We start from the raw sequence: 23,380 nt of genomic DNA on the forward strand, positions 1-23,380 counted from the left end.
TCTACCTAACCCAAAGAACCCTCTCAATCGCATTAAATTGGTCAATGGAGGCCAATCTAAAATAGCTTGCGTATTTTGTTGATCTACTTTAACTCCTTGAACAATAATAACATCTCCTAAATATAGAATCTTTGTCAATCCAACCTCACATTTGGAGTCCTTAGCAAAAAGGAGCTATTGCTCCAAAATTCCCAAAACATCATCCAAATGTTGTAGATGTTCCTTCCATGTTTTGTAAATCAAAATATCATAAAAAAATACTAGAACAAACTTTCTCAATTTATTTTTGAATGCACGGTTCATACATGATTAGAAGGTAATACAAGCGTTAGATAACTAAAAAATCAATATGTCTAGAATGAAATTGGATAGCAATTTTATGCACATCCTCCTCTATCACCCATATTTGATGATACCTAAACCTAATGTTAGTTTATGAGGAGTACAGTACTCCATGCAATTCTTCAATTAACTCGTTGATTCTAGGAATTCAATACCCATTTTTTGGGGTTTTCTTGTTTAAATCTTTGAAAACTATGCACATTTGCAACGGTCCATCTTTCTTCAAAACTTCTCTTTTGTGGTAAGGCCTTTTGTTGAGGAAAAACTATTTTTAAAAAGGTTTCTTATTATGTCCTATATAAGAGGTTCTCTAATAGAACTTATTCTTGGCCATTGAAATTTCTCAATTCAAATCTCTTTTAATAGTCTCTTGATGGGTCAATGGATCAAATGTCTTAATCAAAACCCTAAGATGTTCAATTAACCCTTCAATGAAAAGGACAGTTAATCTTTTTGTAAAATCAGGCACTATTACCGATCACTTTTGGAATTCCTCCACATATTTCTCCACTATTCCCTCTTGCTTTTATTGGGTCAACTCTCTAAAATGAACTTCAAGATCCTTTCTATCAAAACTTTCAATTAATCTTTTGCAAAATTCATCATATGTGCCAATTAGACTATGACCTTGGGTAACTAACCCATGGTACCACCATTCGTGTCTATGCCTTCCAAGTGTAAGGTGGCAAATTTGATGGCATCGTCCTCAATCATAGTTTTTTAAATACCTATGTGTCTAACTTCTACACCCATGCATGAGCAATACACTTATCAAAACCACCAAATGTAAATAGTGTTAATTTCCCTAAAACTTGTTGATGGTTATATTGGCTTGATTGAGATCTAAGTTCAACTCTTGGTCCATTTTAGTTTATTTTCATTGTTATGCAATTACTGAGAGTCATCACTTCTTGAATCCCTAGAGGGAGATCTCTATATTCTATACACATGGTATGAATATCATCTTGCATTGGGCTTTGTGCTTCTCTCATAGGAACTTTCCTTTAGAATGAAAATAGGACGAAGAGGTTGTTGCTAGTGGAGCCTGATTATGTTCCTATTTTCTTTCAGCCATGTTTGGATCCTAGTTCCTGATAGGGAAGTCTGGTGGGGCTTGTCCTCCCTCTTCTATTGCCAAGGGATCCAAAGGGGGTGGCAACATATTTAGAAGCCACCCTTGGTGAGGGTTTGGAGGCACTGATCCCAAAGCGAAATTTTAAAATAAATAGCCTTGTAAAATATTATAATTTCATAGTCAATATGGATAGTTCATGATTAGGTTGCAGATCTAATGGTAGAAGTTATGTTGGTACCTTTTTTGCCCCAAAAGGCAACCCTCTTTTATGAGAGCTTTGAATTACAGATGTGTATTGGAAGAAAGCATTGTGACTGAGAGAGGAGTCCATAAGAAGGAAGAGGAGGTTGCAGCAAATGTGCTATAAGTTTTATCCTTTCATTTTGCTGGACAGAATAAAGCACTAGCTGGTTCTTTGTGGATGTAGCCCATATTGGGTGAACAACGTAAATCTATGTCTCTCGTATAAGTTTTTTGAGTGTTCTATTTTTGCATTCATTTTTTGATTATTTTGCTTCTCCTATTCCTAACAAAAGCCGATCTACAAATCCAACCATGTTTCTCTATGTGTGACTTTTTTGTTTATTATGGTGACTATTGTTGGTTTCAAAAGAACTTTCCTCACTATTTTGATTATTGAGATTACCACATTATTTTGTGTTTTTTGTGTTGGTGTTGGAAATAAGCCACACCCGGACCGACGATGGACTAGTCCAAGAGGGGCCAGTAGCTCAGTGGTAGAGCACTCCAGCAGCGTATGGAAGGTCCTAGGTTCGAGTCCTAGCTGGTCCATGTCTCAACATGGTATCAGAGCCAGGTCCAGGCTAGGAGCCCCAAGCACACGAGAGGTGTGGCTTAAGGGGGGGTGTTTGTGTTGGAAATAAGCCACACCTGGACCGACGATGGACTGGTCCAAGAGGGACCAGTAGCTCAGTGGTAGAGCACTCCAGCAGCGTATGGAAGGTCCTAGGTTCGAGTCCTAGCTGGTCCATGTCTCAACATTTTGGTTGTTATGCATCATATGTAACATCTACCCCATCATATTTAACATAAGGTCGAACTTCCTTTCAAATTTAACTTCAAGGTCTTATGAAGCTTTCTTCTCTCTCCATATTTACTTCTAATGCCTCAAATTCTAATGGAGTTTCCGTTTCTTTGTTCTTGGGAAATTGATATTGAGTATTTCTAAGTTCCCTTAGATGATACCTACAAACTTTGTCACTTGATTGCATAGGAAGAATGTAATGTCCCCTTTTTAGCGCAAAAACATGATATGGGGTGTCGTTAGCCTATTCTAACACGGTCCCGAAGGCTAACAAGGACATTGGTGGGATCCTGAGGTGTTTTGGCCTAGGTGTTTTCACTTTTCAGTTTCAGGCCAATCGGAGCTGCTCTGACAAGGTTTCTAGACACTTACTATTTATAGTAAGTTAGTCTCCAAGCAGTGACTTGAAATTTTTAGTGTTTCCCTGGTTGGCATAATTATCAGTAAAAAATATTTGAAGGCGACAATGATTTAAAGGGATTATCAACAATGTTTTAATATTTAACGATAAAGTGTAAAGTTAAATTAAATATTTAACTTTATCATTATATTATAAGGTTGGGAATATAGAGTAATGTTTAAAATATTAAAAGTTCCCTTTAATGTGTACATTGTGAGAAATAATATTTTATTCTAAAATGTATTATCCCACATTTAGGAAATGAAGTGTTTGCATCCAGGAAGAAGATATAAATTGAGGTTGAGAGCTCTCTTTTGGGGTATGCTTGGATGAGATTAATGTTATGCTGTTGGATTTCGTAGAGATCTGATTATTGGGCTTGGAGGACGGAATCCCTCTTTGCTAGCATTCTCTTCGCTGTTGAAAGACACAGTCAGGAGGATTAATGGTGTTTTCATTCAGGAAACACATTGGGCTTCATCTGGTGCTCTCGCATGAAGTTTTTACAGGGGTTTGAAAGTGCAGATTTGAAGATAGTGATTTTGCTACAGTACTGCGTGAATAGTGTTTTGCTACAGTACCACGTGAATAGTGTTTTTGCTACAGTACCACGTGAATAGTGTTTTTGCTACAGTGCCACGTGAATAGTAAAAATGCTACAGTGCCATGAATAGTGCTGCTATAGTGCATGAACAATGTTGGTATGAAGTTTACTTGTTTTTCCTGCTGATTAGAAGTTTGGAAGGCTACCATTACATCTGCAAACCACTACAACATTCAATTCCAAGTTTTTTCTATCATATTTTCATAACTAGGCATTGTAATTGCTGAATACAAACCTGAATAATTGTCGCAGCCCATAAGGCAGTTGAATGTGCACATTTATATTGCAAATCAGTATTTAACAACAAATAAGAAGTTTCGCATATATTGTTGTATGTTTGTCAAGTGTTTGATAAAATGCCATGTTGATTATTAAGCAATTTAATTGATATCACATAGTAGTTTGCAAGTTTCTTTCAAAATGAAAATAGGGGTGGTCATTACAAAGAAAAACTCACATGCTAGCAAGAAACAACTCTAATACCATTGGAATATCTAGTTTAAAAAATTTAATATCTCAAAGGGAATATTTTGCAATATATAATCAAGTTTAATTTTTTATTTCTAAAGAATGATATATTTGCAGGAAATTATGCTTTCTCCAATTGATATTTTTTATAATTAATCAAAAAAATTCAATGGTGATCTTTGTGTGAACTCACTTGAAGGAATTATAGGTTTTTATCCTCCAACTCCAAAACTAGAGGATTTCATCCTTAGCTTATATGAACTGTAGTTCCATGCTCCACAAAAAGTACAAATCAAATAATTAAAATGTTTCTCAGTTTATCTCCTCCTAGCTTGGTCTCTCTCTCTCTTAAACACTTTTTTTTCTCCAATGGTCACAACTCTTTACATGCCCTCTGATATAAAAATGAAATTTAACTAAAATTCCAATTTATATTATTTAATTCTTCCTATGGTGACCCAAGGCATCCTTTATTCTTCTCAAGCAGTGACTTCTCTTTGTCTTGCAGACTGTTTATGTGATTTGCTGCATCTTTATTTGCCACTAATGTTTTCTAAGGAGATTATATCCTTTGGCTAGTAACCACACTTCTATAGAGAAAAAACCTCTGCCATAAATACTTTCATAGACATTATATTAATTGTAACCTAGTGTGTATGAAATTAGGGTTATGGTTCAACGAAGGGGTAATACAATAAGCTCATGTGCATATGTATCCACCTTTCTTATGTGAAGATGAATGTTGTATTGCACCAAAAAAGTCACTAAGGCATCATTGAGTCAACTTATTGTGCTTCTTTGTGTGAGTAGCCTCAAACAAACTCTAATTGCACTCACATTCATAAATGCTACAAGGTTGAAACAACTTGAAGGCTAGCTTTTGAATGTTTGGGATATCTTGAACCCAATATTTCGACCAAGAACCTACAAATACAATATTCAAAAATTTGTAAGTAAATAATAATAATAATTGTAATTTGGAACTTATATGAAATTAGTAAAGACTTTAATTTTTTCACCTAGTGTCTAGATGGATATTCCTCAAATAGCTCATGGCAAAGAAAGCAAAGAAAACAATCTCCCTAAACTTGCTTGTAATTCTACAACTCTAAAATAATGAAGTCCCCTGACCTCAACCTCAGGTGTCATCCTCTCAGTGTATATTAAGAGACCGTCCATAACCTCCCCATTAACATTTATGAAATCATCAAAGAAGAAAAACTACAGTTTTGAGACAATACCCTATTGCATAAAAGGATTCATAGAGTTGATTGTTCCACTTCTAATCAATGATCTCAAAAATGAGATCAAATCTATTGTAATGCCCCCAATTTCTGCTGGAGTCGGCCAGCCCAGTGATAAATAAAATATTATATTATAAATAAATTTATATTTGTCCCTGGGCTGACTCACCTTAACTGTCCCAGGTTGGTTTATTCATGAGGCCAACCTATACAAAGTTTATCATATACAGAGAGTCAATTGAAGGTAATAGACATTGGAGAATTTATATTTTCTTGCATTAAACGAATGCAGAGAGGTGCTTGGGCGTATCCCCAAGTATTCCCAATCCTGGTGGAACAAAGGATTGGGGAACAAAATCCCTGCCACTTACTATCAAGCATTATATTTGCTCACTCATCTCCTACAACGTCCATTCCGAGCAGGTGCGATTCCATCAAAGGAGGCGTCTACTGGGCTTCAGGCTGAAGCAATATCTCTCAACACATTGCAGCCATCATAATCTTTCTGCACGTCCAGATGGCAGCAAGCCTACAAGGTCCTTTCAAGCACAAGATGGGGTCTATCACTGCAAATTGGATAAGGAAGCCCAGCACTAGCACCACTATCCTGATCATATGACCTGCCAAGTATAGCACCAGTCCAACTCAGATCTCTCCACAGGGTGAATAATCTCCAACACAATAACCAGACCTGATTATTATTGCACGAATCTTTTAGTCTGTGTAAATTCGTAACAACTGACTCAATGTAGATGGGGAACTGATATAAGTGTATGAATTCAGTAGCTCTATACATATTTTCTGCATATTAGCACGCAAGGATTCTATAATATTGCTGTCTGTAATGCTGACCTGTAGACAACCTGGTTGTAATAATGATAGTTATTGCTTGATCATTTATTTTTACTCAGAGTCAACATTGCAATCAATTTATTTTGAGTTGAGATTCTGTTGGTGTACGTTTTATCATATACCGAACATTAGAATAAAATACCCAAGGATACTGTATCCTCTATTGAAAAACCACCACTTATGCTAAGGTTGCAAGAAGACTATATGGCGATTCCAAGGTTTCTCTGGTCAGGTCTTGACGTGTGGATAAGCTCAATGGGTGTTGTGATATGCTGGTTATACACAAAGGGACTTACGCTTGGCATGTTCAATTCACAATGGAGGTTTCGACAATGAAGCTCTATCATCTGGGACTTGGATCATGGACTTCAATAAAACTAAAAAGGAGGTAAAGTTTAGAAATTCTAATCTTTTCCTAAGAATTCAAGAGACGGTAAAGACTGGGTGAAACTAATAACAACACTTTGTTTCGCCACACTTAGGACAACTACGCAAAGCATGTGCAATCTTCTAAGGTTGTGCTCAATATTTTCACACTTATGAATAATACCAACAATTGAACAATATTACTCAAAGTAGAAGTTAAGCATCCACATCAAAAGCTCACGCTAACTTTACATATTGAATGAAAATCATCCATCCAACAAAAGTATGAGCAAAAAGTTTCACCAATCTAAACTATCAAATCCTTCATTCATCTAACATACATGAAATAAAATCTAAACTATGATGAGGGATAAGAACCATGCAGACTCCAAAATAAGGGAAATAATCACCATCAATTTGAACAATGTATTACTTATTAATTTGGCAATCCTAAGCAACAATTGCTTATCTCAACATGTTTTGCAACATGCTCCCATAATTTACAAATGAGGGGTGAGCTCAATTTATAGGCTCCCCAATTACAATTCAATGGCCAAGATCGATTTCCAATCAACGGTTGAGATTAAAACAACCTAACCCTAATCAAAGTTTCCCAAAATAGATCAAATATCCGTCAGATGAGAGACAAGTGGCACAAGATGTTATTTTTTAGGATTGCACCCCCTTCTTCTGCTGAGAGGTAGTGTGTTCAATGAACCTAGACATGTTGACTTGAATTCCCCAATTTGTGCCGAAAAATTTGCCTAAGTATGGAAATTTGTCTAGAATACTCTTCTTGTCGCCAATTTATGTTGCACATGGGAGCTTGTCTTTGACTCTTCAGAAATGAAATCCTTCAAGAAATCTGAAGTTTCTTTCCATAGTTTTGCCGAGTCTAAAGACTTTTCTTTCTTGATGCCTGGAGACTCTTTCAAGTGCCTTGAATTTGGAGAAGAATTTGATTCATCTCCTCTTTATTTTCCCCTTTGTTCTTCTTCTTTCTTCCTGTTTCCTCTCCCAACATTTAGTCAAAATTTGATTCTTTTGGTTGTGGAAAATTCCACTCTTAGCCATTTTTCATGTATCAAACTTTTATCAACCCGTTCGTTTGATTGACCCTTGATTTCATGTGCTTGTCAAATTTATTTTCCTACTTGATTGCTGGTCTGATTTCATGTGAATTTGTCAAAATTTGTCTTTCCTCATGGCATGCCATCTTGACTATCTTCTTGTCTAATGGATCAAATTTGAGGTCATTGATCCAACATCTTCACATATTCCATTTATGCCTTGGACAAATTCATGTCTGAATTTGATCAACTTGCTTGGACAAAGGCTTGGACAATTTTCAAAACTGTCTTATGTCCTGACTGTGAATGTGCCAATTTATGTTTTCTCCCTCTTAGGCTGTCTTAAACCAGGAACTTGAATGTGTCTAACATATTAGGGTTTGTATCTTGGAACAAATTTGTGTCAATCTTTATGTATTGGCATGCTTCATGTCAATTGGCTTGTCACATGTTCTCTTGTCTTTGGCACATTTTGGAAATATAATCAAACAATTTGTCTTGCTCTTTGTCATGTCATCTTGGCAGGCTTCGGAAGTATGATCGGACAAATTGGACAATTTGTCAGGCCATCTTATTCTTGTAAGGACAAATTTCATGCTTTGGATTGTTTGGCATGCTCGAAGGCTTTCCTCTTGGCAGGGCGAAGTTCACATATCCTTGGACAATTTTTTATTTGCTCTTGATTTAATCGGACAAATTTTGTGCTTAGTTTCTTTGGACAAAATCTTTGGACATGTCTTATTCCTCAACAAATTTTGGATGACTTTCTTCCTTGGATATGAAAGGGTGGACTTTCCACATCTTTGGACAGATTTTGGTTCATGCTTCATTTCAAACTTGGAAGGTTATCACATGTATATCAGATATAAACAATCTTCCTCTTCCAAGACGGGTTTGGAGATGATTAAAAATTTCCTTGCTGATCATGATAGCAGCAGTTGGACAATGTGAATTCAAATTACTTTCTAGTTTGTTCTTCCTTAGGCAAGTCAACTTTCAATTTGCTGTCTTGAATGATTTTGGATGAGTTTTTAATATGTATCTTCCTCCAATTTGTCTTGTTTTCTCATCAAAGGCAGATTTGATAATCTTTTGGACAAGGTGAAGTGCATATTTGGAAGACTTTTAAAAAGGCCATGTGCAGATTTGATTGATCTTTCTCTCCTTAAGCGGATTCAGGGATGAACAATAGTGAATCTTTCTGAATATGATAAGATACAAAGAGCTTTATTGTCTTATCATCAAACCTTCAATCTGTTGTTAATGGCGAATTTGGAGGATATACTGCACTTCTTGAATACCTCTTTCAAACCCTTAGATTTGCTTTATATGGCCAATCCTCATAAAATCTAATCAGACTTTGGAGTGATTTTCAAGAAGAATTTGAACTTCTTTCTTGAATCTGCTTTATTCCTTCTTCTGGAGATGTTCAAGGTAGAATTTTCACCTTCAAACTATTATCAATGCCGAATTTGAGGAAAATATTGAACTTATTTCCTTCAACCCCTTGATTTTGCTTTATTTCTCATTCAAATTCTTCTGAAAATTGGATTTTGGAGTTGCTTCCTCTGACGAGTTCGAATTATTTTTCTTCAAACCCTTCAATTTACTTTATCTCTGCAAGACTAATCTGATAACATGATCAGATTTTGGCATGAATTTGATAATCTTTTAAGTTTTTGAGCTGCTTACTCTGATCACTCTTAGCAATTTTCTTGAATTTGGCAAAGAGAAGTGATGGTAAAACCTTGTCTTTATAGCTTCTTGAGTTGCTTCTAGAAGCTTTATTGTTTTATTCTATCTTTAGAAAATTTAAACTCCTTGCCTTCTTCTAGAAGGAAGCTTGGAAGATTCTCAAAAATTAGAAAGTTTTATCGTTTTATCCTCCCTCTAAGAAGTTGGAATTTTATCCTTAGAAGTTTCCATCATGTTTTATAAAGTTTTATTTGTTTTAAATCTCCTTCTAGAAATTCGAATTTGAGGAAGGCATGACACAAAAAAAAATTAGTTTTTTTAATTTTTATTTTTTTGACTTTAATTGTTTAAATGCCAAGTCATCATACTTGCCATCTTTAATTCTCTTGGAATGCCATGTCATCTTTTATTGCCAGCTAGGAAATTTATATCTATGCCATCTTCAATTTCGCCTAAGTGGGCCTTACATTCTTTCTCAAGCGTTGGCGAATTTTGCACATCTTCTTTATGCCATGTTTTTAAAGTGGACTTGGAAAGAATTTCTTGCTTGTGCCATGTTTTTTTCTTGCCTAGGCGTACTTTGAAGGCATGATGGACAATGGGAACTTTGAAAATTCTTGGACATGTCAATTTTGAGCAAACCCTTTTTTTTATTCCTTGTGCCATGTTTTTAAAGTGGACTTGGAAAGAATTTCTAGCTTGGACAAGAGGTGCACTTTGAAAATTGTCAAGACATTTTGGTGCATGAATAAACTTAACCTTAGGCAGGACTTAAGTAACCCTTGCCACGAGTTAGTTAACCCTTGGTAGGAGTTTAACACTTGTCGCACAATTTTTTAAATTGATCTTGCTCAAACTTGTTCTACATTTTAACTGATCGTCTGCCATTCTACCCTTGAACCTTGTTGAACTTGTCTACCATTTTTATTTATTCAACCTGGATGAAATTTTCAATGTGCCATTCCACTTGCCATCTTTTGACTTGGTCAACAGTGTTCATGCCATGTTCATACCTTGCTGGTTCATCTGGACAAAAAACCTAATTTGGATTTCCATTTTGCTTTTTGCACTTGGAAACCTCATTTTTGAAATCTGAGAAAATGGGTAGGAATAATTCGGCATGGGGATCAAAACCCTAATCTCAGAAAAAAGCAAAATTTTCAACCCCTTGCTTTTTACACTTGGAAGCAAAAATTTTCGAATCTGAAGACATGGGCAAGATCAGAATGACCTGAAGAACAAAACCCTAATCTCAAAAAAAAAAAAAAAAAAAATTGAAGCCTTGCTTTTTATATCTAGAGGTGAGATTTTCAAATTCTGACAAAATGGGTAGTAATTAAATAGCTCAAAGAACAAAACCCAGATGCCAGTTTCAAAAAAGCAAAAAAAGCAGAAAAAGCAAAAATTTCTAAAAATAGCAGGTTGTTAGAAATGACCCTAAGCAATTGCGATCCTCATCCTTCAGACCTTCTGAACCCTTTGACAACATTCATACATGATTTTGAGCATGATTTCTCAACTTGGCTTGGGATGAATTCTCAAAAACTCTAACTCATTGTAAAAAGACTGGTGATTAGCAGATGCAACACCAAAGTAGAACCCTAAAAGGCAAAAACAAGGGGTCCCCATTTGCAATGGGGCGATGTGTGAAATAGATCACAACAGGTTCAATATCGGGATTACATTGAAGCAAGATCAGAGTTGCCTAGACTCTTAATTCAGCTAGTCTATCTCTGTTGACTGTCTCATGCATATTGAAGGTCGTTGATTTATGTATATGAGATCTGGAAATCAAGTGTTAGATATCTACATCTATGCATTTCATATTAGCAATCCTAAGAGGGATATTTTATCTACCCCTATCTGTTCTATAATAGTTTAAAATTTGGATAGCCTATTTAGCCCTATTCATGGCCTTATAAATGCATCCCATTGAGTTTTGCTTCCCAACCACCAAGCTCAAAACTCTTAGCAACGACTTCAACACCTACAAAAAAATTAAAATTATAAACTTACAATTAAATCAAATACTTTTCAAAATTGAGAATAAAAGATTCAACTTGAAATTTAAAATTGAAGTTTGAAATTACTTTGATGATATCTACAACTCTCTTCAAAAAGGCATCATCAAAAAACTATCTATGCAGACCTCTTTCCATTAGAATTTTTTCAATAAGTTGATTCTTATCATACTTGACTCAAAAATATCTACTTCAATGGTGTCAACAAACTACAAATATTTCACAACATTAGGGCATTAGTTGCAAACCTTGTGACACTAACTTGCAAAAGCTTTTTTCTCTTGATTTTCTCTATCATCAAGCTGAGAACCCAAGGAGGATGATTATAAATGTATTTACTATTTAGTGATGGTTCTAACATCTTCTACAATCATTCTCACCCAATCAACTTTTACGGTTACCTATGACCACCAAAACAATGCCTCAATGGGTCACACAAAAAAGCTAAAAGAGTGATGGATGCTTCTCCCAACTGCCACATATGTTATTGCATTGTCAATGACAATTGACACCAAATTTTCAACTCAGACCTCTAAGAGAACCTCCTCCAACATTACACTCAAATTTTTTGCATTCTTTACTTTGTTTAAGGCATCAATTGAGTTCAAGAAAACCATCTTACAATTCGAAACTGTTAAAAAGTTGATGATGGTGCAATTCCCACCCATATGAAAGAATGGTGCATCTAAAATTTCATCACCGTTTCTTTTTCTCTTTTAGAATTGACTTTACATCTATAACAGCATCCTAGAGCAACTGCCCATTGTACCTATTTCTTGCAATTCTTAATGTCATGACCATATACTCCTAGCATAAGCTCTTCACTACACCGAAGGGAAGGTGGATGTGATACCAAAATTTGCAAACATCTTATCTACTTCCTAGTGCGCCACCTTGTTCCACCTTATATCTTGCAATGTGTTTATACTTACAAAAAATCCTTGTAACTAGAATCTACTCAAGCCAAATGAGATGGATGTGTCATATATGCATGGGCCACAACTAAAGCCTACAATATCTATCATATGCATATCTACCTTTATGTCCACTACCAAGTCAGAATTAATGGCTACTACTATGGTTGCATATGACTTTGCCTCTATAATTTCTTCTAATCCAACAATGCAAAAGTTGCTTGCATTTCTTGTTTTGCATCTTCCATGATTTTTCACGACTTGACATCGCAACAAGGAATGCATGCGATATGATACTTGAGGTGATTGATGCCTCGATAAACCTTTTTCATGTAGAAGATGCAAATCACACTCTCCTGGATCAGTCCTACTATGGCATGTTTCCAATTGGCATCACGGATTCCAATGGGGTGACTTTCACTTCCTAATGCTGAGCTGGATGTCATTGTATGCTAACCTGCAACATGTTTAAATACAAAAAAAAGAACAATTTGAACACAAAAAACAAAATAAATTTTCATATAAAATGCATTTCAAATGTATATAATTTAACCAATATGACAAATTTTTGTACCTAAACCATAAACCCTGTGTACAAAAGAATATAAAAAACAAAAACAACAATTGCCTTCATAAAATATAAAAAACTTGCATAAATCAGCAATAAAAATTATGGAAATTGAATTCAATGCATGTAGAATTGTAAATCATGTTTACAAAACTAATATTAACATTTTAGCAAGAATTTACATACTTGGAAGGAAACAATCCCCCAAAAAAAACAAAAAACAAAAAAACTAACCTATAAACTTGAAATTCCTCAAATTCATTATTAACTCACTTGAATTTGCTTAAGGGATGCTGCAAATGCTTTGTCAGTAAGATGTGTAAGCATGTGGGACTAAATATTCAAAAAAACAGTAGCACATAACCCACATCCAAGCCATGTTTCCTCATCCTTTCCACATCCAAACAAGTTTCACTGTCATAACTGGCAAGTACTAACAAGTACTGGCTGCAAGTTCAGTAGTTAAACTTGTGAGTTTCTCGCAGTGGCAAGTCACGAGTTACTACTAGAGTCCCAAGATTTTTATACCTGCAAGTACTCGACATCTTGGCAAGTAGTTGAAATATAAAACTACATAATAGCTAAATTCAAAGCATCTGATCAAAGTAAAAAGCATACATCTCTCCTATAAAATTTGCCAATGTCGTATAAGCTCTCTGTTGAAAAAGAAATCTATTTTATTAATCTTTTTGGTAATTGCCAATTTTGTTTTGTTTGAGTTTTGTTGTATTATTGCTTATAATAAATTAAATTCCTCTAACAGATATATTGCCAGTTTAATTATCAGCTTATTTCAAATCATGACATTAGATGAAGAAAAGTCATATTCACTATTGTCTATAGCACTAGCTTTGCTACCAGCCATATAGCTCTCAACATGCTGTGAGCTGTGCTGGATTCTGTAAGATCTCATCATTCTGATTCTAAAATTACTCTCCCTGGTATCAAGGGAAGATAAATGGAAGGCAGAAGCACATCATTGAGTTAAGTATTCTTGGAAAGATAGTTACTGGCCATTCACCTGCTAATACTCCTTCAAATGCCAGAGCACCTGACTAGGGCTTTGAATAGATTGGTGGGCCTCTGAACCCTTATATATGCAGACAGATTTTATCTCTTTGAAGTGATAGGTAAATGATGCTTTACCCAAATGTCAAAGACCCCTACTGAGCTCACAAATATGGGGGAATTTCAAATGCTGGTGCACTGCAGATGATGCTTTGTGAAAAGTAACCATATTGGTTTGACATCTTTCCAAAATTCTGTTGGAGAGTAGGGCAACCAAAGCTCCTGAAATATCTCTGATCTCACTCTAGATCACCCTTATACTTTCCCTACATTTATTTGTCTATTGTGAACCTAATGTGAATATGAGTAGGGTTAACAATAGTTTACAATCTAAATAAATGTGATGTTTTAGATTCTAGATATGAGACTTCCTTTTATGGTAACAAGAGGACTTTTCTTACTTTACCTTACAATACATTGTTCAAATGTAAAATGGAAGTTTCTGTTGCAACGATTTGGAATGATCTTCTAGTAATCTTAGGATGTCTGCACTTTGCAGAAGCCAGTGGTAGGCCTGTGATGAGGTTACATTAATCTTGAGGAAAAATTTCTTATTTGTTAGATTTTCTCTCCTGTGGACAATTGAAATGGTCAATTTTTTTGATTGAGATAAATGGAACCCTAGAGCACGAATTACAATTTCTTAATTTCAATTTTTAACTATTTAAAAAACATATTTAAAACAGAAATTGTCTCATTCCTGAACCTTTAAGGCATGAATCGCCAAGGAGTTGTAGTGTAATATTAATATAAAACTCCTCACCGAGTAACCCAAGTTCAAATTCATGCTGCAATAAGATGTGGGGACAATGTAATGCCATGATTTTGGTTGCACGTTCAACCATAACCTTTATTTTCAAATTTATGCTTAGAGGTCCTAAAAATGAGCTCTACCCTTCACTTAAAGATTTACCATGCTAAAAAATATTTTGAAAACTAAAAGAACTTAGAAAATAAAGATAACTAAAAATATAAAAAATAAAAGTATGAACCATCCAAGGGATTGTAAAGTAGCGTCAATGAGGAAATTCGTAGCAGCATAAAGCAGCAGATAACTCCAGTAAAGTTGTGATAAAGGTTTCTAATGTAACAACTATTAAGGTACACTTAGATGATGGCCCATGTTTGCGAATCTAGGTATAGGAATCTCATGAACCCCATTACAAGCTTGTCCCATAGGCAGCCCAGAACTTCATCCAAGATTTAATAAGGCAAAGAAAATTAAGAAATAGAAGTAAAGATATAGTTTTAAAAAAGAAAACAAATATAAAAATTCAAAGGAATTGTGATCTATTGGTAACATGGACATTTGTAAGAGTATCAACCATATTCAAATCCACCTGCAGAAATAATGCAGTCAATTATTACCCGTTAAAGGGTTCAGCAATAATAATTCATATGACCAATTTAAAGCTGAGAAAGAACAAGAAGAGCAATCCAGCAGAAAATAAAAATGAGTGACCAATTTAAAGCTAAGAAAGAAAAAAGAAGAGCAATCTAGCAGAAAATAAAAATGAGGTATAGAAGACCCCTCCCCCGGGCTTCATCAAGCTGGATTTTGATGGTGCCTCGTTAATCATGGTGTCGCAGTGGCAGAGATTGTTCTTCTTAAGGACAATGGCAGTTTCATCCATGGTGGTTCATTTTTTTCTGGATCACAAGCCTAACAATGTGGCTGAATGGGATGGTATAGTTGCAGGGTTGGTGTTAAGTTGTTAACCATAGTAATGGAAAACTTGAATTAAACATTGTTACTGCATCTAAAATGCACCCACCCCCAATGCCATGCCATTCTGACCCAGGTCGCCCAGATTTTTCAATAAACCAGCCAAACTGGTTCAAACTAGCAAAAAATCAGATATATATATATATATAACAAAAAAAAAATCTGTATATAAGAAGTGCAATTGAAGAAACCAGCAGTTATTTCAAACTGGCTGGGGGTTTGTTTTCCTAGAAACCCTTCAAAATTGAATTTTTTGTCATTTTTTTCCATATTTTTATGATTATTTTAATGTCTTCTAATTTGTCATGCTTTTACCATTTTAAACCTGTGTAATTGAATTCCATTTACACTTTCAATTTGCAGTGTCATTCTCATGTAAGTATAATGTTATTGTAGTGTTAATTTCTTCTAATGGGGTGCAGAATCTTCAAGTAGAAGGGGATTCGCTTGTAATGATCACTGCTTTAAAGAAGGGTGCCTATCCTAATTGGAAGCTGGTGAGACCTTCAGAGGAAGCTCTCTTCCTTTGCTTCTAATTCAAGGAGGCTTTTTTCTCTCATTGCCACAGGCATGCAAATTCCATAGTTGATTACTTGGCAAATTGTTGAGCTTATTAGCACCCAATTACAACCTTGTCTAGTATTTATCCTTCCTCGTGGACTGAAATTGAGAAGTTTTTGAATTCAAGCCTCCTTAAATACTTAAAATGGGACTATTTGGCTATAGTTCAAAACTTCAAATGCCAAAGGGAAGTATTGTAGCAGCATTTATATTGTTAGATGATGCTTTTGAGTAAATCATTTGGCTCATGTGTTTTGATTTCAATCCAAGCTGTTGTGTTAGAGAGTGTGTGAGACGGATTATTTAAGACGTGTGATGTATTATTGTATTCTTTTGTGGCTGTGACATTTGCTATCGCTTTGGCACCTGGGTTTGATCTAGGCATTCTAGCTTTGGATTTTTAAGCATCTGTTTACTGCAGTGGCTTGAAAAGGCATTCTTTCAAAGCCCATGCTAGCTTGAAGGCCATTGTCAATTGTAATAGTCTACTGGCACTAGGGTTTGTAAAGGAAGTATCAGGAGAACAAGGAAGGAATGCAGGATACACAAGCTCAAAAACCATCATTCATGAAGATTTTGCAATAAAATGGGTAGTAGTTGTTCCTATTCAGTTATAGCTTCCTCAACTCTTCTTACCTGATTACTTTGGCAACATGACAATTGTGTCTTTTGAGGAGGGCGCAAAAGCTAAGGCGAGCCTCGAGAAGGTTAATATTGTGAAGAATTCTCCAAGGAATGCTACACAATCTAATTGAAAGGATGGTGTATTTCTAGAACCAAAAAAGGTGGGTCGGGAATTGCAGCTGCTTAAAGCATTTTGTTGGGATATGGGGAAATCTCAACAGGTCTCATGGTGACCAATAACTAGGATCGCCTTGAGGATTCAAGTGACGTTACCATCCCTATATTCTAAGGAGACAAAAATCATGGTGTGCAATGCAAATAAGAGTGTTTTCATGGCATTAGGTTCCCTTCCCTAGACATGACAGCTCAAGCGCTAAATAACTACAGTTGTACAAGTTGTAGAGGTAGTTGGTTGGGGGATTGATACAAACTCTAGAATGAATTAATGGGTATCTGCTAAGTTACTGAATCAGCTTGAAGCCTTGACAGTTCGAGGTACAAAACATACCAGAATTGGAACTGATTCGTTTGTGGATTTAAGCATAATGTTTTTAAACTAGTAATGTCTGGAATTGTCCCCAGGTATATCTAGGCAATTCCATTTGTGTCAGGGCAATTCCAAGGCATATCCAGGTAGCAGTAATCATTTCCAATGCAATTTAACTTATTTTCTTTGACTTTTGTCTTTCAAAATGTTGCCTTAAACCCTAAACAGGCATTTTAAACTAATACAAACAAATAAAAATGTATTTTTGGCTCCTTGAACTTTTCTATCCAATTCAAACTTGTTACTTTCATGCTGGCTATATAGGTATCTACCATGGCCCATTTTCAAATATTTTGTTTGATAGTAAATTACAATTGCAATTTTGTATTTGCCAAAGCATGGTATTGATTAGTGACTGTAGAATTTTAATATTGAACAATGAATATCTATCATGACATTCAAGTTTGACATTTTGATATTGAAATAGTACTGTATTTGTAATATTTATGGTAGTTTTGTTTGGTATATGCATAATATGTGGCATTCTGGATTTTTACACTGCAAATATGTATATAATTTATGATTTTTATATATTTTTTGCATGGGTGTTCCCCAAATGTACTTAGCCCAGAAAAATTTGGCATACCAGCATACTATAAACATTTACCCAGGTTGCAAACCCATACCCAATTCCAAGCAATAGGGTATTTGTTAAAAACACTTGCGTATGAAAAAATTTGCATGCTGTGTGTTTCCGTTATCAGGGAGCTGACTTCTTTTTTAGCTCCATTCTTGTTGATATTGGATGGTCATGGATAGTCATATTTTGCATGTTTTGTATAGGGTACTGCAGCTCTGTCTTCAAGACCATTATGGTCATTTCTGTACAAGCTCTTTATATATTCTGCTATGTTTTTCTAAGGGTGGGGGCCCAATAGAATCCCCCAGCTAATTAACTAAAAATGCAGCAAGTAATTCCAGCCAAAATGTGGCAAGGCTATGATGCAACAATTATAGGAAACATTTAAGCATTGACCTGTGTTTACAAAGCTTAGGAGTATAGTCCCATCCTACACCAGGGCCCATACCATATGGCTTGACAATAATGTATACATTTAAGTATAACCTATGTTCACAAAGTTTTAAGAATATAATCTATGCCCATTCCACCATATGGACTAACTCTTATAATCTAAGTTTACATACAACATATTGCATGTCAATTATGGTATAGTAGTTCGAGGATAAGAAGAAGAAGGCTGAAAAACACTGATTTCGTTAAGAATCTGACAATCTGTTGTATACTTTGCATGTTTTACACCATTTATGGACCATATACTTCTTTACAATATTCAAGCCCTTTTTCAAGGTAGTTTTTCAGAACATGGTTTTATACCCACTGTTTCATAACACCACTTAGCAATTTCTATGTCGATCAGGGTTATTATGGACGTGGAAATCTATCTTATTGTATTCTGAACGGTTAAGTGAATGATTTTTCAACATAAAAGTTTCCTAAGAAATATCTGTATTTCATGACTGAAAGCTTTGCCCTACTCTGTTGTTTTGTGGATTCAAATTTAGTTAGCATAACTCCACTTATGAAATTTTCAGTTCTCTTTCCTTTCAATTTTAACACCAAGAATGACATACGAAGCAGAGTGAAAATTAAAACAATTTTATAATAATAAATACCAAGAATGACTTGATTAGCATGAGTAAAGTTCAATTAGTTTGTATATGATCTTTCTAAAGATCAGTTTGACTTAAAGGGCATTCAAATAGTGTCCCTCCACTCAATTAAATCCCATGTTTAGGAATCTTAAAAAATATATCCAAGATAATCCATTATTGGTTAAATTCAAACATAACCCATGTTTATAAACCTTAATAATGTTGTCCCATAGCTTCAGCCAAGGGTTACCCTTAAATTACTTAATTAAAAAACAAAAACCTTAATTCTAAACCCTAATTGCAAATCACATGTGCCATTGCTTATTTAGAGAGAGAAAAAAATAGCTACTAATTTAAGAAAATTAGATTTTTAAATAATTCAGTCACTTACTGCTAGCGAAGGAAATGCACATCCTCCTACAGGGTTTAATTCTCCAGCTTCTAACACAAGAAGATTTCAGATCTCTGTCATTTCCATGGCAGACATTTCTGCAGTACCCAATAGTGCATTCAAACTTGTGTGGTCTATGCATTCTGGGATAGAGAGAATATTTGAATTGAGCATAAGACTTGTGTGAGGGTATATAAGGAATGCACTTGGAGGCCAGGCTTTGTGTTACTAATGACTGAACCTCCATAACGTTCATGGATCACTGTAAGAAACAAAGAAAATATGGAGATTCAGTTGAGCTTTTTTTATACTTTGCTGCAAATTCTGTACATGTCCTCGTAAACGCGATGGCACCAACAAACTATCTCCTGGGATAAGCGATAGATTTAGAAAATTGATGGGTAGGTGTAAGGTTTAGGAAGTGAATTTACGCAAATTTCTAGATAAGACTTCACCCCATGTTGTTGATAAGAACGAGATTATTTCTATTGTATTTAGAATTAAAGATTACTCTTATTTTTTAAGCCGATAGGCTTTTAGTGGGAGATGTTTGCCGCTGAAGTGCAAGACAATCTAGTGGGATGTTTGCCGCTGAAGTGCAAGACAATCTAGTGGGATGTTTGCCGGTGGCCGGAATCTTTCGCTGGTAGCATCGTGCCGTGTTTGAGCTGATAGGCTTCCTGTTTGAGCTTTAGCCCGAAAATTGTCAGACTTGCCATCTTTGTTCGTCTTTTCGTGCCCGCATTTTTTTTCCACGACGGTTGTTATCTTTGGGCAAAGTTTGAGGAAACGACGGTCGAGCTCCAACAATGGCAGTGGAGTACAGTTCGGGTAAGACTACAAAGTTATTTCGTCTCAGGTGAACATTAATGACTGTGCGGACGGAAAAATTGGGTTTTGTGTGATGGGTTTCAAGAAGATGGAAGCATTTGGCCGGTTAAGCTTAGTGATTAGCGCAGGGTTTTCAATTGACTTTTTTTTGTTGGGGGCGTTGTGCAGTGTTTCGGCTCCCTATCGACTTATCGTTGCACGCACTTCCCGTGCAACTGCTAGTATTAATTGTTTACTTTTTTATTGTTATTTGTTTTAGTAGGATTATTATTGTGAAGAATGAGAGTTTTGTGTAAATAGGCTAATAAAAATATGAATTTTTTTATTTTTTTTTTGTGTAAATTTATTCTTTAAAACATGTAATTTTTCTTTTTTTAGTCTTGCGCTTGAGATATGTATGTTATTTTAGATACATTTGGTAGCTTTATTTCTTGTAAATTTTAATTGCTTTGCTCAATACAAAAAAAAATGAAAATGATGAATATGTGTCTTATATCATTTTAAATAAAAAAATTAATAACATATATTCATGAAAAAAATGGAAAATGACACATTTTGAAGTTCATATAAAGCATAATTATAATCGATAAATTTGAAAAGATAAGAAACAAGGTCATTAAGTAGCAAGAGCTAAGTCACTAGTAGGGATAGATCACAACAATTCAACTTTCCCAAATGTCAACAAGGTTTAGATTATCAAGAACAACTTCCAATCAACAATTGCACCCTCTGCACTTTCTTTATTAGCACAAGGCTGATTGTCACAAATAATAGAAATGGCCAAACCAAGATAAGAAAATTTTCTAGAGTCCAATCATCCAAAGGCCCCACAATTACTAGGTTCAAAAGAGGTTGAAGACAAGTGGGATGGTTTAGAACAGCCACAAGTCAGAGGGCAAAGTTGGTAGCACTTTAGCAACCATACATAAGGTATTGCCCCCATGATCCAAAAGGGCCTATGAATAAGCCACCTCAAGTGCAACTCACTCGCACATGAGTTTGCATGAGAACATTGGAACAAATCATAATCTTGGCGTAAAGAAAGAAGTGAATATCAATAGAGAAACCAGAAAAAATAGTATAAATTATGCCTCCAAATGCTATAAAGAATTTTCAACCTTAAAATATTCTAAATGTGGGTGAATTTGACAATAATTATGGACCAATGTCCTAAAAACTCATATGCCATGAAAAGGGTTTAGGGTTGAAAGGCCTAAAGAAATCATGAATCCAATTCCAAGTAATTTGGGCCCTCTAAAAAAAATAGAATACACAATTAAGAGTCTCTAGTTGTCCATAAAATGAACTATGAAGATTGACAATGAACAACCAAGTTAACTTGCTACCAATATGAAGACCTTGGTAGATAATAAACCAAGCTAAATGGGCAAGTTTCAACTCAAAAATGGCTAATCAAATAATATAAATTGTGTGGTTCCAAGAACCCATAAAAAGTGTTGAGAATCAAGGTAGAAATATTGCAATATTAACTCTTACAAAATTATGCAAATTTGAAATTATATAATTATTCAAGATTACCCAATTAAATTAAGTGATCGCACATTTGACATATAAGTATAAAATCAATAATACCATATATGAGACCAAATTTATGTGGAGAAACTCTTTTGAGAAAAAATATCCAAACAAGAAAGAAGGCAAGTATATTATTAATCATCAAGGAGAGATATACAACAATACACTTCACTACGATTCTCTAAGAAATCTAGTAGCACCTAGATACCTGCAATTAAGCTTATGAAACTACTACAAGGGCTCCAATGCATAGAAAATAGGGAAAATCACTATGGTATCCCAAAACAAGAGGTAGAAACCATCGACCAAAATCCATGCCTAGCATAATAGACAATCTATAAACATAGTAAAAATTATTAAATGATCACATGTCTTCCATGTGGGCTCCTAGCACATAGTCAATCATATTTGGTCAATCTTGGGTGCTCGATAAATTTTTGATGACTCCAATGGATACAATATAGGATACATGCAACAACATACACACCTGGGTGCCCAAATTTGGAAGACACAAATGATGTGTCAACATACATCAACATGTAAGGCAAGATTGTCCCACTCCCAAAGTAGATGCCAAAATAGAATTATTCCTCCAAGATGCTTTTGTAACCATCGCTAAACATGTGTTCACCTTTATATATATAATTACAACATAGATTAATAAATATTATATATTTTAGCCTCTCATTTCCCCTAGGTGTCCAACCCATTCCAAGGAAAATAGAGACACGTGAAAAATGTCTTAGGATTGCAAGGTTAATGACACCTTATCCTAACATTCTCCCAGTTTACATTATAGATTCCAAGTACATCCATAAGATACAAAATAATAATTAAGTACAGTAAATCAAGACTCGTGGCCTTCCAGCACCTAGAGAACTTATCAATGGTCATTAGTTTTGTAAGAGAGTTTACAACATTATCCAAAGTGTCAACTTTTTCTATCAATACCTTACCATTCTCAACCATTTGTTGCATAAAGTAATATTGAACATAAATATGCTTAGTATGAGCATGATACATAAGATTTTTGGCCAAACATATGGCACTTTGACTATCACATTGGATCATCATAATCATGCAATCAAAATCAATGCATGTATCAAGTCTATAATTCATACCACCTCATTAGAGGCATCTGCAATAGCCATATACTCTACTTCAATGGTGGACAACGCAACTATAAGTTGTATTTTACTCATCCAACTCACTACACCTACAAAAAAAGTAAAAAACATAGCACTAGTGGACCTCCAACTATCCAAGTTGCTACCCAATTTACATCAACAAAACTCTATATGTCCAATGACTTTATCACATCTTCAGTACCATGATAAACTAAGAAATAATCAAAAGTTCCTTTAAAATATCTAAACACCCCTTTAACAAATTACTAATCTTCTCAACCAAGGTTAAACATAAACTTGATCAAAAATCCAATTTCTTGGGCTATATACGGTCTCATGCAAACTTGCATACATTAAACTACCAACGACACTAGCATAAGGAACCTTAGACATTTATTCAATATTATCATAAAAATTAAGACGCATGTCTAAACTCAACTTAGTACCAATAAAAATGGAATATTTACTAGCTTATAGTCTTGCATATTAAACCATCACAAAAGTTTATCAACATACAGTAGCATCCTAAAATTGCACCCCTAGCATTTTTTTATCGCATTTGGTTCTTCGCCTTAGTGTTTGCATGCTTTGGCCTGATTGGAGACCTGATTATGTTATTAATACATGTCATAAATATCACCTAGCTAAAAAATGCACCTCATTGCCACCTCGATCCTACCCCAAAACAGGG

General features: G+C 35.0%; 1 protein-coding gene across 2 annotated transcripts in view; it reads right to left on the reverse strand.

The window, feature by feature from the left end:
- Positions 1-19,656, reverse strand: part of LOC131046606 (uncharacterized) — a 31,047-nt gene extending 11,391 nt beyond the window's left edge. For both annotated transcript variants that reach the window (XR_009106033.2, XM_057980383.2), the window contains exon 1: positions 19,196-19,656. Coding sequence is in view for 1 of the 2 variants with exons in the window: in XM_057980383.2 (XP_057836366.1) it covers positions 19,196-19,451 (256 nt within the window). In the remaining variant the exon portion in view is untranslated. The remainder of the gene's footprint in view (positions 1-19,195) is intronic.
- Between the last annotated feature and the right edge of the window lie 3,724 nt (positions 19,657-23,380).

Source organism: Cryptomeria japonica, chromosome 10, assembly GCF_030272615.1.
Source record: "Cryptomeria japonica chromosome 10, Sugi_1.0, whole genome shotgun sequence".
Lineage (NCBI taxonomy): Eukaryota > Viridiplantae > Streptophyta > Pinopsida > Cupressales > Cupressaceae > Cryptomeria > Cryptomeria japonica.